This window comes from Callorhinus ursinus, unplaced genomic scaffold (assembly GCF_003265705.2).
Source record: "Callorhinus ursinus isolate GAN/ISIS: 27379988/994484 unplaced genomic scaffold, GSC_fseal_2.0 scaffold30, whole genome shotgun sequence".
Lineage (NCBI taxonomy): Eukaryota > Metazoa > Chordata > Mammalia > Carnivora > Otariidae > Callorhinus > Callorhinus ursinus.
In genome coordinates this window covers 18,319,364-18,333,644 of record NW_027397092.1, presented here as the reverse complement: position 1 = coordinate 18,333,644, position 14,281 = coordinate 18,319,364, and the positions used below count along the sequence as shown (strand labels likewise).

The 14,281-nt window shown below is 44.3% G+C and overlaps 1 protein-coding gene and 1 long non-coding RNA gene across 2 annotated transcripts; one reads left to right on the top strand and one right to left on the bottom strand.

Annotated features, from left to right (window-relative positions):
- Window positions 1-409: 409 nt before the first annotated feature.
- On the top strand, window positions 410-13,139 carry CDKN2AIPNL (CDKN2A interacting protein N-terminal like). Its single transcript, XM_025860909.2, has 3 exons — window positions 410-705; window positions 1,983-2,082; window positions 6,117-13,139. The coding sequence occupies exons 1-3, from the start codon at window positions 467-469 to the stop codon at window positions 6,126-6,128; spliced, it is 351 nt and encodes a 116-aa protein (XP_025716694.1). The 5' UTR covers window positions 410-466; the 3' UTR covers window positions 6,129-13,139.
- Window positions 1,362-6,121, bottom strand: LOC141370257 (uncharacterized). Its single transcript, XR_012374151.1, has 2 exons — window positions 4,741-6,121; window positions 1,362-1,602 (listed from the first exon to the last, which is right to left on the bottom strand). It is a non-coding gene; the product is annotated as an uncharacterized lncRNA (long non-coding RNA).
- Window positions 13,140-14,281: the final 1,142 nt, after the last annotated feature.

The following is a 14,281-nucleotide window of genomic DNA, read 5'->3' as shown; positions in this document are numbered from 1 at the left end:
CGGATGGCTAGCTCCAGGAAGGCGGGCCACAACTGGGAATTAATCAAAGACAGACTCGGAGCAGCTACACATATAAAGCCCTCAGAACTGAGGGCATCCGTGTGCGGCCAGGCGCCCGGGGAGCCCCCAGGGCAAGGACACAGCACAGCTCTGGCTGGCACCCAGCCGCCGAATAGGAGAGGGGCACTCCGTCTTTGTGCTTGGGGGCCTCAGTTTCCCTACCGGTTCCCCGCGGGGTCGACTGAGAACGGCCTCAGCGGCCCCCATATAGACGCATGCCAGGCGCGGCAGGCTGTGGAGGTCTGAGGGGCCCGAGCGGGTGAGGCCGCCGCTCCCGGCGAGGGCGCTCCAGGTCGGTCCTCCGGAGCAGTCGCGCGCCGCAGGGGCCCCTCTAGCCGCCAAGACGTGGCGCGATGCGAGTCGGGAAGGCGGCGGGCGGGTGCGGCCCTAGGCGGCGGAAGGCGCCATGGTGGGTGGCGAGGCGGCCGCCGCGGTGGAGGAGCTAGTTTCGGGGGTGCGCCAGGCCGCCGACTTCGCGGAGCAGTTCCGCTCCTACTCGGAGAGCGAGAAGCAATGGAAGGCTCGCATGGAATTCATTCTGCGCCACTTGCCCGACTACCGCGACCCGCCCGATGGCGGTGGCCGCCTGGACCAGCTGCTGTCCCTCTCCATGGTGTGGGCCAACCACCTCTTCCTGGGTTGCAGGTGCGGACCCCTGCGGGCTGGCTGACCCTGTCCCCTGCCTTCAGACCCGCAGCCCTCCCCTAGGGCCGACCCCTGCCCAGTGCTGACCCCGCCCCCAACCTCCCGCCGCACTGGCCCGGCCTATGGCTGATTCCCACGCTAGCCAGCTCCTTGGAAAGACGTTTAACCTCTCAGAGCCTCAATTTCGTCATTTGGAAAATGAGTTGTGATGACTACAATATTAAAGAGCAAAAAAACAAACAAACACCTAGCACAGGCTGCTATTTAGCAAGAGCTCAATCTATGGTGGGCGCTAAAATGCCATTGTCATCTGTATTAATACTGTTAGTTTAAACCATCGCCTTTGCGGAGTACATTGTGTCTTGGCTCCTTCCACCCACATGGCAAACGTGCAGACACGGAAACTGAGATCCCCATTTTACATATGAAGGAGCTGAGAGAGGGCCATATGTCTTCTGGCAGGATTGTGGATTTTACCATTTATGGCAGGATGTGATCTGTGGCCTTTGGCTTTTTCTCCCCACTCCCCAGTCTGCTGGACTGTTTTGCCTCTCTGCCTTTCCTGTTAGGAAAATAACAGATGACTTCAAGGGGCTGTTGTTGAAGTGCTCGAAAAGGCACCCCTTTTACCCCCTCAGTGAAGAAGGTGTCAAATCTTGAAGGTCCCACATCCTTTTATTTTAGTGTCTTGAAATTGTGCTAGGATAGTAAGATGACTTGTCTTAGTCCTGGTTTCTGTGCCCGTTTTGGCTCTCTGACTCTCGTCACATGCTTCCGCCAGCCCTTAGCCACTTGGTTTGTTGGGGTTGTTAGAACAGGATTTGGAGGAGCAGTGCCAAAGGCTTTTCGTCTGTTTTCTGGGTGCCCCTGAGAAATCCTGGCTAATGGGCTCCAAGACTAGGAAAATGTCAGAAAATTGGAAAAATGAACAAATGATGTTATTTACATTAGACCAACATTCCATGTATTTAAATAATAAAACATTTTGGTCCTCATACTGTATCCACGAATATGTACTGCCATATGTACAGTGTCTCTATTTTTGTAAATCTTTTTTGTTTTGTAAATCTTGAAACGCCTGCTCTGTTGGCATTCCTACAGTCGCTTCTGAATCTACAAGCCAGAAGAACGGTTTCCTAACCTGCTGCTGAGCATGTGTCCATTTCCCCTGTAGTATCACATCAGAATGCTGAGTTGGGCTACTTGTAATTTCTCATTAACCCATAGTGACAAGTAATTTCTCCATGGTTTTTATCTTACTTCTTTTTATTGTGCAGTTACAACAAAGACCTTTTAGACAAAGTGATGGAAATGGCTGATGGGATTGAAGTGGAAGACCTACCACAGTTTACTACCAGGAGTGAATTAATGAAAAAGGTAAACGGGATTTCTAAGTGCATTTGAAATGGTATAGCATTAATGGCCCCTGCTTTTATGTTGATGCGTTAGAGTCTATTGTTTACTTCTCAAGGATCTAAGCCCTTTCATTAAAAAAAATTTTTTTAAGATTTTTTTTTTTTTAATTTATTTATTTGACAGAGCGAGCGAGAGAGGGAACACAAGCAGGGGGAGTGGGAGGGGGAAAAGCAGGCTCCCTGCCGAGCAGGGAGCCAGTCTCAGGACTCGATCCCAGGAACCTGGGACCATGACCCGAGCTGAAGTCAGACCCCCAACGACCGAGCCACCCAGGCGCCCTTCATTGTAAGCCCTTACCTCATCCTTGTTGGGTTTTGTTTTGGGAGGCAGGGCATATAAAGAGGTTCCCTTCTGTGTGGGTATCAAGGAACTAATCAAAACCTCCGCTTCCCATAAAGTACTTCAGTCTGAAAGCACACCCCACTTGATTTCAAATAGTTTTGCTAAAAAAAATACTCTTTTAAAATCTGAATCTGGGGTCAGAAATTGGAAGTTTGTGACTTTTTGGATTGTCTCATGTAATACTTTAAAAAAAAATCTCTGGGCAGTTCATCAGTGTCCCATAGTGGTGTGGTTCCTGGGGCTCAGTCATGGGGCAGCTAGATAGTTGCTGGCTGCCTGAGTGCACCCTAGGCAGGAGTAGAATCAGCTTTTACTTCCTAACTGCGTGTGGAAGATTCTTTCCTTGCTTTTTACTCCCAAGAGGTATTTCGTCGTCCTTAAAACTTTTTTCAAGTCAATTTTGTTATACTTGTCTTTTTTTTTTTTTTAAAGATTTTTATTTATTAGAGAGAGAGAACGAGCAAGAGGGAGGGGCAAAGGGCGAGGGAGAAGCAGGGAGCCCAATGCAGAGCTCGATCCCGGGACCCTGAGATCATGACCTGAACTGAAGGCAGATGCTTAGCCAACTGAGCCACCCAGGTGCCCCTATACTTCTCTGTCTTATATGTAGTCATAGTCTTATGGACTATTAGAGATCAGAACCCTTCATGGTGTTTGGGTCACAGACCAAGGGAAACTAAGGAGCTTTTGTAATTGATAAGCATGTCCATAGACCAGTGTGAAGAAATACATGTGTGTGTTGGGCCAGGGTGTTTCTCTAATCTGTTAATACTGTGAAGGGGTCTTGAACCTCCACAGTATAGGAGTCCTCTGCCCTGGGATGTTCATTTCTGACACTGTCATTGCCCAGTGTCAGCCTCCAGAGAAGAGTCCTCAGGCACAAACCTGGTATCCCTGAAAGCAGCTCTGCCATCAGACTAGTCATACTCACCTAGCTACCTGGAAGAAGCCTGCGGGGAGCCTCTACTTCTAGAGCACTTTCGGATTATGTGTGTTTCGGCTTCCTTCAAATAAAACTTAAGTTTTCTTAGTAGCCAAGTTTTAGACTATTGATACCACTGAAAATGAAACTCAGTTATCCTGAGAAGTAGGATCCTTAAAGTGTATGTAGAGTTTTGCCAGTTCTTAAGACTTCTAGATACTTCGATTCTTAGAAGGAATCTTCTGATGTGTGTGCTATGACAGACTTGGGTGGTGTTGAAGGCTGTTCCTTCTCTATTGAAGGCCACCCTGGGAAGCCACTGGAAAGAGTCATGGGGACTTCCCAGCAGTTCTTTTGTCTCTTGCCTGAAGTTTTTGCGTGTAATAGAGGCTGGCAAACATTAAGCAACATTGCTAGGCCACATACCCCCCAAATAAACAAAACAAACAACCCCTTGATATTGAGCCATGCACCTGAAAGTGTCGTAGTTCTGCCTAGAATAGATCCTGAGCTCTAAAATTAGAGTTTAGGTGGGTTTTAAAGCTAGCTAGCAAGTAGAAATGAATCACCTGGCATTGTTGGCATCTTGAGACTGGACAGTGAAGGTAACTTAGGACATAATTTCTTTAGAGTAAGATTTAAGGGGCACCTGGCTGGCTCAGTCGGTTAAGCATCCCGCCTTTGGCTCAAGTCATGATCTCAGGGTCCTGGGATTGAGCCCCATATCAGGCTCCCTGCTCAGTGGGGAGTCTGCTTTTCTCTCCCCCTGTATCCCTCCCCGTGCTCATTCTCTCTCTCTCTCAAATAAATAAATAAAATCTTTAAAAAAATAAAGTAAGATTTAAAAAAATTATATACTGCAGTTTTGAGGCAGATACATCTCTGTGGTGTATCCAACTTATTATTTTGGTCTGAGAAAAGAAATGAGCATTGTTCTCTGACAGGTGGTATTTATCACACAGTTGCAGTGTATGATTTTTCTTCGGATTCAAATACAGATATACTGAGCAAACAATCTCAGTTATCTAACAGTCATCCCTAGGCAGCTACTAGCAGCCTTTGTGGCAGACTAGCTTTATCCATTAGCGAGCAGTAATTTACAAAGGGCAGCAGCTCACTCAGGAAGGTGTCATTACTAGCACTGTCAGAGGTAATATTTCCAAGCCATTGTCTTAAGGAGAAAGAGGAGTGATTAACTAGGAAGCTATCATTATTGGCTCACAGAAAGAATTTGTCAACTTAATTTCTTGGCCCATTTTTCCTGAGAACATTTTTATCCAAGAAGGAAAATGGCAGTACAGAAGGTGACTGGATTTGAAATGTGAACGAGAAGGTAGGAAAACAAGCATACTTGCCTTTGAAGAAGTGCTTTTTTGTGCATTATGTCCAGTCTTGGCAAGCGCTAAGGTAATGGAAAAGCCACTCCTGTGGTGAAAGGAGATGTGATTTTAAAGCAGCAAGTATTTGGAAGTATTAAAACAAATTCAGCCTGTCAGACGAGTGGAGCTACCTTTTCCCCTTTATCCACTAGAAAGAGAAAAAGCCAGAAAAGCTGATTCTGACCCCCCAGGCCAGTCTGTTGCCCATTGCTCAGGATGAGTAAATCACATGCCAACACCTTGTGTCAAAGACCATACTTGAAGCAGCCCGAGCTGTTGGCAGCTTCTCGGCTGCCGTAGTCTTGGTCTGTTCTTTGGGAAATTTGAAAGATGGCTTAGGGGATTTTATTTTCCTTTGGAGTAATGGTGGTTTCTTTGGTGATACTGCATTCTCCTAAAAGGGGAAAGACTTGTTATATTTTGCTTTTCCTGAGGAATTTTGCTTTTTCATTGCTCAAAAAGACTGGAGTGACAGGCTTAGCTAGGAAATAGGTCATACCTTGAAAACTCTGATTACTAAAAAGACTCTCAGATTGATTCACTTGCACTGCTAAATGTTAAGGAAATCCATTCAAATACAAGGTGACAGCCAAAATTTCTTCGCACCCAGCTTAAAAGTTGTCTAAAGCCAAGTTTAAATTTACCAAAGGTGATAGAGAGCACCCAGGAAGAATATATCTGCTTCAGTTCGCCACTATTTGAAGATATGCATTTACAGTTTCTAATAGTGTGAAATCCAGAAATACATAACCTTCACATCTCCTAAATATCCTGAGTCAATGTGAAATCTTGTGAATTACTACCTGGATTCGACTGATTTTAATTTAGAAGAGTGTTGTGTGATTCTGCTTTTAGAACCCTTCACTGAAGAGCATGCCATGAAGAAAGTTATATTTCAGGTGTTTCTGTTATCACTTTAAATTGTCAGCATTTATAGATCACAGGTGTCAAGACAAAAAAATTAGGCTCTAGGTTCCAAATAGATGGTATGTTCAATGTTTTGTTGAATTTTCTGTATGTAGTAAAATAATAATTTGAGTCTACTTTCCATCTAGGTAGGTAGATAAATATTGTATCACTGTTGTATTTTATTTTGTAAAAGATTTTATTTATTTGAGAGAGCGAGAGAGAGAACACAAGCAGGGGGAGAGGCAGAGGGAGAGGGAGAAGCAGACCCCCCACTGAGCTGGGAGCCCGATGTGGGACTCAGTCCTGGGACTTCAGCACCATGACTTTAGTGGAAGGCAGAAACTTAATTGACTGAGCCACCCAGGCACCCCTCATGCTGTATTTTAATTTATAAATTAGATTTGCTGGACTCATGGCTAAGTAACCTTTTCTTTTTTTCCCAGCATCAAAGCTGAGGCAGAAGATTCATCACATTTTCAACATCAGCTACAGGCTTAGGAAGGAGGCTGGGATGAGCGTGACACGGGCCGCAGCAGCTCCCTTAAGATTCCTGGTATTTCCAACACGTAGGAAAGAGGCAGCTGGCATGACAGTCTCATTCTTCCAGTAGCTACCGTTGTAAAAGTGTGCCTGGATATTTATGTATGTATAAATCATGCCCTTTTTTTTATTTTCACTTTTTGAATGTCAAACTTTTTGTTAAAGATGGCTATTTTTTTTTTTTATGTTGTTGTAATAATTGCCGGTAGTGAATTTTACAATTTGGACTTTTCAATAATGTATTTTCAAGTCTGATTCTGTTTTATGGTTTTTTCCCCTCCCCGCACTGAGGCAAACCAACCCTTATTTGTTTTTTTAAGATTTTATTTATTTGAGAGAAAGAGAGCATGAGAAGTGGGGAGGGGCAGCGGGAGAGGGACAAGCAGACTCCCCGCTGAGCGGGGAGCCCGATTCGGGGCTCGATCCCAAGACCCTGAGACCATGACTCGAGCTGAAGGCGTACACTTCACCGACTGAGCTGCCCAGGCGCCATGACCTCCTTCTTTCTTTCTGAAGTTTATGCCATCTCTATGGCCACTGCCACACACACTCCTCTTTTTTAAGAGATGAGTGAGAATCAATTCATAGGCCTCAGGTACCTACCAGCTCATAGGAAGAGACGGCTTATGAAAAGGCATCTGGCCTTATTTTAAAACGGACACCAGATGCCACAGCTTGATCCAGGCAGCCTAGTTGATTTATAGATTTTCTAGAAGGTCTCCTAGGCAGCTGAGTAAAGCCCACATTCTCTTTTTCTGCAGGGATCCTGAGGGTTTTGGTCTTCTAGACTTAAGGAATTGCTTTGCCCATAGCCCCTGAAGAAATACTTGTTTAATGCAATGCTGTTTTGCTCTGAAATTCTCATATTTTCCCCACTTAGTTAATATATCTGTTCTTTATCCCTCCCCTCTTCCACTCATTCATTCATTTAAAATTTTTTTTTAAAGATTTTATTTATGTATTTGACAGAGAGAGAGACAGCGAGAGAGGGAACACAAGCAGGGGGAGTGGCAGAGGGAGAAGCAGGCTTCCCGCGGAGCAGGGAGCCCGATGTGGGGCTCGATCCCAGAACCCTGGGACCATGACCTGAGCCAAAGGCAGATGCCTAACGACTGAGCCATCCAGGCGCCCCATAAAATTTTTTTTTTTAAGATTTTATTTATTTGTTGTTAGAGCACAAGCAGGAGGAGCTGCAGGCAGAGGGAGAAGCAGGCTCCCTGCTGAGCGAGGAGCCCGATGTGGGACTTGATCCCAGAACCCTGGAATCATGACCTGAGCTGAAGGCAGATGCTTCGACGACTGAACCACCCAGGCGCCCCTAAGATTTTATTTTTAAGTAATCTCTTCACCCAACTTGGGGCTCGAACTTATGATATTGAGATCAAGAGTTGCATGCACTACCAACTGAGCCAGCCTGGAGCCCTCTATTTAGTACTCACCATTAAGAACTTACCTCCAGGCATAAATATTGAGAGAGGGACTTCATTTGGGGTCAGCAGTATAACAGTTACAGCAGAATTCACTCATCACTGGGCTTGGTATTTGGGATAATGGTGAATAAGGCAGTGGACCCTGTCTTAGCTGAACCTACCAGTAAACCCAGGTAATTAAAAAAAAACAACCAGGAATGCTGAAAAGGAGAGCTGGCTGTGGGAGCATGATGCTGGGAACAGACAAGTGGGATGACTCTCACTCACTGCTCAAGCCTAAGGACAAGCATCAGACCTTAGATGGGCACATCTCTGTGCGGCTTCTGGCTCTAATCTGTAGCAATCACTAGCCTGGATCACGTGAGGTCAAGATCTCTGATATAATTGGGCAAACCATTTCTCTCCCTAGCCTTACCTGGGAAATGGAGTCCTAGAAATACCTAGCACAAAGAGCTGTGGCAAAGACGAAGATGTTGCAGGGGTAAGCTAGTGCTCAGTGAGCCTTAGCCTCGTCCTCACATGTGGCCTAGCCTCTTTCTATTCTGGTTACCTATACTAATTTGTGAGGCTTAAAATTGGGAAATATCAGAGTGGGGATGTTCACTTCTAAAATGCATCTTTCACAGGTTTCTCGTAACGGATCCTATTTTCTCTGTAAGATATAATGCCCTTTTAAAATAATAACGTCCTGTCAGGAACATATCCATTTCATAAAGCAAGCTTAAATTGTGCACTGATTGCATGTCCCCCTTCCCCATTCTTCTTCGCTGTATTTCTGAAGACTTCTCTAGTTAATCAAAAGCAAATTTTCTGATAACCATTTTCTAGTGGGTTTTCTTATCATTTCCTCAGCTTAAGCTGTCTCTGTTTTTCTTCTCATCTTTAAAACCTTTGTAGCTATCTCGTCTATAAAATTAAGCAGTATTTTAGAATTTCATCCTTTGTTTTTCTGGGATAGAAAGTGGCATAGAAATCTAAATTTTTGCATTGCAGCAGTCCTTGTAGTGTAGGTAGAATGGCCCACTCTGGTGAAACTGCAGCTCACTGCAAGATACTGGCCTTGGAATATGCAGTGCTGTCCAACACGGGGTAAGGATCAAATGAGATCATAGGAAGGGACATGGTAAGTCGTTACCTTCAAATAACAACTAGAGAGCATCTTTTCTGTTAAAGACTTGTCTCAAGACCTCGTGAGAAGCAAGTACTAACAGTACAGTTTAGGGTGCTCAATTAACCGTGATACCCTTTTATATTACCCAGAAAACTGCTTTTTACAATATTCATTAGAGTCTATAGCCCACCTGATGAATTTTCTACCATTGCAGAGGCAAGGATTTTCCAGGATCCATGTGGACCTGAGGGCTTACCTATTCCATGGGCACTGGGAGGATTCATTTATCACTGCCCATCCTCTGAGGCTTTGCTATTTGTAGTAAACGGCACTGAAAATACACACTGTCGCATCTGAAATGAGATTTATTATTATTCTAAATGTCAGGTAACTCAGTGTTTCTCTGCTGCTTAGCCCTAAAGTCTCTGCTGGGTCCCCTTTTGTCTGGAAAGAGACTCAACTTCTGGAGTCTGAGGACTGTAGTCTAGGTATCATGTCATCTAGTCATGGCTCTCATTCTTGACTAGTTAAGAGACATCTTTTGGTTCTGTAGGAAGTAAGATTAAACACAAATCTTAAGAGGCAAGAGTTTTAGAACTTAAACAGATTGTAGTCATGGAAATTGCTTCCTTTAACGAATACTGAATGCACACTAAAAAAAAATCTGCCCTCATGGAGATTATATATATATATATATTTACACACACACATATATATGTGTGTGTATATAAAAAATAAAAAATATATTACATATATACATATTATATATAAACAGTTTTATACACACACACACACACACACACACACATTCCTTGGGAAGAAGAATCTCTCTGGGCTTGCTTTTCATTAAAATAAAGAACAAGCAAGTGAAAGAGGCTATTTATTCATTAAGTGAAAAGCAAGCCAAATGAGGTTCTGTTTCTTCCCCGAAGTTTACTCTATTCCTTCCAAGTTAGGACTCTCAGGTCTAGGGGTGGCAGTGTGTTGGTTGCCTTTCTCATTTTGGTTTAGTTTTTCTCACAATGCCAAGCATTAGGGGCAGAGTCCTTTGCATATGTGCTTTTGTCAGGGAGGGAGGTGGGCCTGAAGCTTTGCCCACAGACAAGAGAACCAGCTGAGGACATGGGGGTAACAAGAATACATCACCTGAACAGATTCCCCTGGGAATCAAAAAAGAAAAGTAAAAACTGAAACTATTAAGTTCCCATTAGAGCTATAATTCTTAGCATATCCTAGGCATGAACATGTGAACCAGAACTTTTTTCCTTGACAGTGCTCTCAGGCAAGGAGGGCTCTTTAGAAATAACCCAGGTGGTCCCAGCCCAAGTCCCATCCTTCTTTCCCAGCCTAGGAAAAGTAGGCAGATGACCCCAAAATAGCCTTGATTATGGTCTTCCAACCTATTTGCCTGGGAGACATGCTGTTAGGGCATCTTAAAGCAGGTCTTGGTCTTCCCCTGGTTTAGTGAAAGGGTGATTTAACAGTAAGGAGGTCAACCTTGAACTGTTCGGGCCTGCTGACTAAAAGCCCTTGCTTTGCTCTGAATCCTAGCACCAAAATCTCACTGCTGGGGCTGCATTTTCCTGTCTCTTTGATATCTTCTCATATTAAGAATATTTAACTGGACCTAGATGTGAACTGGTAGGTAATTCCTTCCTCCTGATTTACTTCACATCAGTGTAGGGATCTTCAAAGTGGGGGATGATTCTTACTTTGATCTTTATTGGAGGCTTCAGTGGAAAAATTTCTCTTTAAGTACCTGGCATTTAGTGAGCTCTCCCTGCTTCATTCCTACCCTACTCTCCCTTTGAGGCCAAGCTGGGAAAACAAAATGTTTCAACTAACTTACACAAAAGAAAAATGAGCACCCACAATGACCCCCACAAGACCAGGCTCCATCCCCAGAGCTGCAGAAGGGCAGACCAAATCAGTTCCAGTTGCAGAGCAGGGCCAAACATGTGAGTTGGCACCCATTAAGTACTCAGTAGCTATGCTGACAAAATGAATGGCAGCAGGCACTGAACGATGCAGCCTTAATCAAATGCCTGGCGGTCCCAGAGAGGGAGGTAGAAGCAAAACATCCAGGCGTTCCTGGGTGGCTCAGTCGGTTTAGTCTGCCTTTGGCTTGGGTCATGATCTCAGGGTCCTGGGATCGAGTCCCGTGTCAGGCTCCCTGCTCAGTGGGGAGCCTGATTCTCCTCCCTCTGCTGCTTCCCTTGCTTGTGCTTTCTCATTCTCTCTCAAAAAAATAAAACCAAAAAAAAATAAAAAGAAAACCTCCAGGATGGGGATTGGGGGTCAGCAGGTGGCCAGAGCTTATAGGTCCACTGCAGTCCTCCCCTAACACCAGGTGCCTTGGAACTCCTGTACCCCTGCTTCTGGGGTCTGGGGCTTGTGGAGGCTGTGGATACGCTCCTCTCTCCATGAACATGGCCTTTGCCCTAGCACTGCCATGGCAGGCTTGCCTGAGTCTCACCTTGTGAACTGTTGAGACTTTATCACTCAGTGTGAATTGTGGACCCCGGCTGACTGGAAACTGTTGGGCTTGGTTTGTTTTTGGGCTTCTCCTTAAACCACTTGTTTTCAACTTCTCAGGTGGTGAGACAATGACTCATGCTTCCTTCTACCTTTGTGTTTACCAAATTATTTTTTATGACTACATTCTACTTTTATAAAAACCAGAAACCTGCTAATCCGTGTCTCCAGAGGATTTGGAGCTTGGACCCTAGAGGTCCTCTGCTGTCCTACTGGCCTCCTGCCCAGGCCTGTGCATGTACTGCCAGAGGGTGTCTGGAAAGGAGGTTCCTAGTATTTGGATTTGCATTCCAGTCTTTGGAACTGTACTTGCATTGTTGCTCTTCCAGCCTGATCCGTCAGACTCGGTCTTGAGAAGGTGCCATGGGGATTGTGCTGTTCTCAAGCTGCTCAGTGCAAAATAATATGCAGCCCATCAAAGAACCAATGTGTAAGGGCTAACAAAAGCCAGGGCAGGGAACTTTCTCCCTGAACAGATGGGTTCATCAGCCTCACCATCATCAGACCCCAGTAATAGCTCTCACTGATCTTGTTGGCTTGCAAAAGATCCCTTGTGTCCACCCCTGGGATTGACATCGTCTTCATTCTAAAGGCAGCCTTCCAACTGTTCTGGTAAGTCTCGACCTGAAACCACAGCCTTACATGCTCGTGCAGGTACACGTCTATAACCTACAGCCTGCTAAAACACAGCAGGGATTACAATCCAGCTTTTCTTTGGAGGTGAGATTCCAAGCCTTTGTCTGAAGTGGACATGGACTAGAATCTCTGATTTCTTTTCCTGTGCTCTGCCCAGGATGTTATCAAGACAAGAAGCTTCCAGTTCCTTATGGTCTTTGTACTCACACCACCACAGTAACATAAAATCTCCCAACTCAGTTTTGTAAAATGACTATACAGAGGCCAAATTGCTGTAAACCTCTCTTTGACATGCTCTTATTCAGGAGTGCAGCTGGTCCAATTCAGTTGGTGGGCTGTGCTATTCTTGGCAAAAGGCCTTGTTTATAAATGGGGAAGGGAAAGGGCAACTTACACCTTGGGCTTCAGACAGGAAGCAGCATAAAGAGGTCTGCCTTAAGTGCTCTTAATGTTTGCATTTTGGCAGCCTTCGAGACACCACAGAACCCCTCCGCATTCCAGGAATAATGACAACTAAATGGTACAGGTTGATGGAGCTGGAGATCCTTTTATAGATAGGCTCTGATCCCCTCTAGACAAGTACCCAACCCAGTGACTTTAAGGATCCCAGTGTTCCACGTAGGGGTTTAGATAAGCTCCCCCCAAGACTACAGAAGCATCATACTTGTAAACCAAGACTGTCACCATATAAAGACCTCTTTAACCAGCTAAAAGGTTATTTGCTGTCAGCAGAATATACTCTCTAGTCTTCTCATACATATTATTGTGAGTGACTGATAAAAGCATCAGGTGGCCAAGCTTTACCACTTAAGTCAATGGCAGTTCCTGAAAGTCAGTCCATGCAGGCTTTTCACCCAAGGCTGAAACCTCCATATGCCAAAGAGGAAGCTTGGAGCCCTTCCTTCTAGGGTTCTTGATTTCAACCAGCAAGGAGCTGACGTTGCTGAGCTTGAGATGAGTCATATACTCAGAAAGGTTTGCAAAAGAAAAGGCACAGCTCATTTGTCTTTCTGGCCCAACTAAAAAAAAAAACCCTAACCTATGCTATGAATAGGAAATGTAAAAACCTCAAGACGTTATTAAAATTGTTTCAAATCAATACAGCTGGGGCTGGGGGGAGGTGGAGAAATTACTGAAAGAGGAATAGCACACACATTTGTATATTCTTTTTCAAAGGACAGAAAAAAAAACAATAAAACTTTGTTTCTAATCTCTTTCCTCTATGTCATATACTTGGATAACTAAAGAAAACTACTCTAATCTTTATTCCTGACAGCAGTTGTTTTTTCCTAACTAGATGGAAACTGAAGTAACAGAGCTACCATCTTGGCACAAGGCCCTTGCCCTATGGACAATTTCATTTACCTTTAATAGCTTTGCAACTACTGACTTTTCTATTTACATAATAATCCCCACATAACTGAGATTCCTCTGGGACTCTGCATTACGAAATGCAATAGAAAGGAATTGTAATAAATACCACCAACACCTAAAAAGTTGATCCCTATCTCTTAAAACTTGGGAGAACCGAGAGCTCAAAATACCTCAGACATAACTCTAAATTGTATTATGTGAGCCCTAGGGTTCTTTCTTCAGAGTACTAAATAAATCAAGTAGACAGGTACTTTGTTTACGGAGCACAAAATGCGGTTACTAAATAAGGCACCTTTAATAGATTTCTTTTCCGCTACCTTCTACCTACCTACAGGAGTAAGAATTTTTAGATCAGTTTCAGAAGTTATTCACGGAACTTTTACTGGGGTGTGTGGGGGTGCTGACTCAAGAATATTTCCATGAGGGCGCTTGGGTGGCTCAGTTGGTTAAGCGACTGCCTTTGGCTCAAGTCATGATCCTGGAGTCCCTGGATCAAGTCCCGCATCCGGCTCCCTGCTCGGCAGGGAGTCTGCTTCTCCCTCTGACCCTCCCCCCTCTCATGTGCTCTCTCTCTCTCATTCTCTCTCGCAAATAAATAAAATCTTTTTTAAAAAAAAGAATATTTCCATGCAGGGGAAAAAATTTTGGTCTACTGATAAGTCAAAGGTCATAGTCCTTTATATCAGAGACCAGAAGGTGTTCCTATAACCAAAAAAAATAGAAGTAGAAAATGGTGGCCAAGAAAACTTATTCACTAGATAGATATCAGTCTGTGCCCAAGTCTAAATCAACTCAAGTATTTTTAAAAATGAGAGGGATGTATATAAGTCTAACAGGTTTTCTAAAACTGAACTCAATACCTTACTATTTCTTGAGGGATAGTCTCCTTCTTGGCTAAAAGACGAGATTGCCCAGGTACAAATCCCAGCTCTGTCACCTGCTAGCTCGCTGATCTTCAACAAATCACTCAATCTCTCTGTAT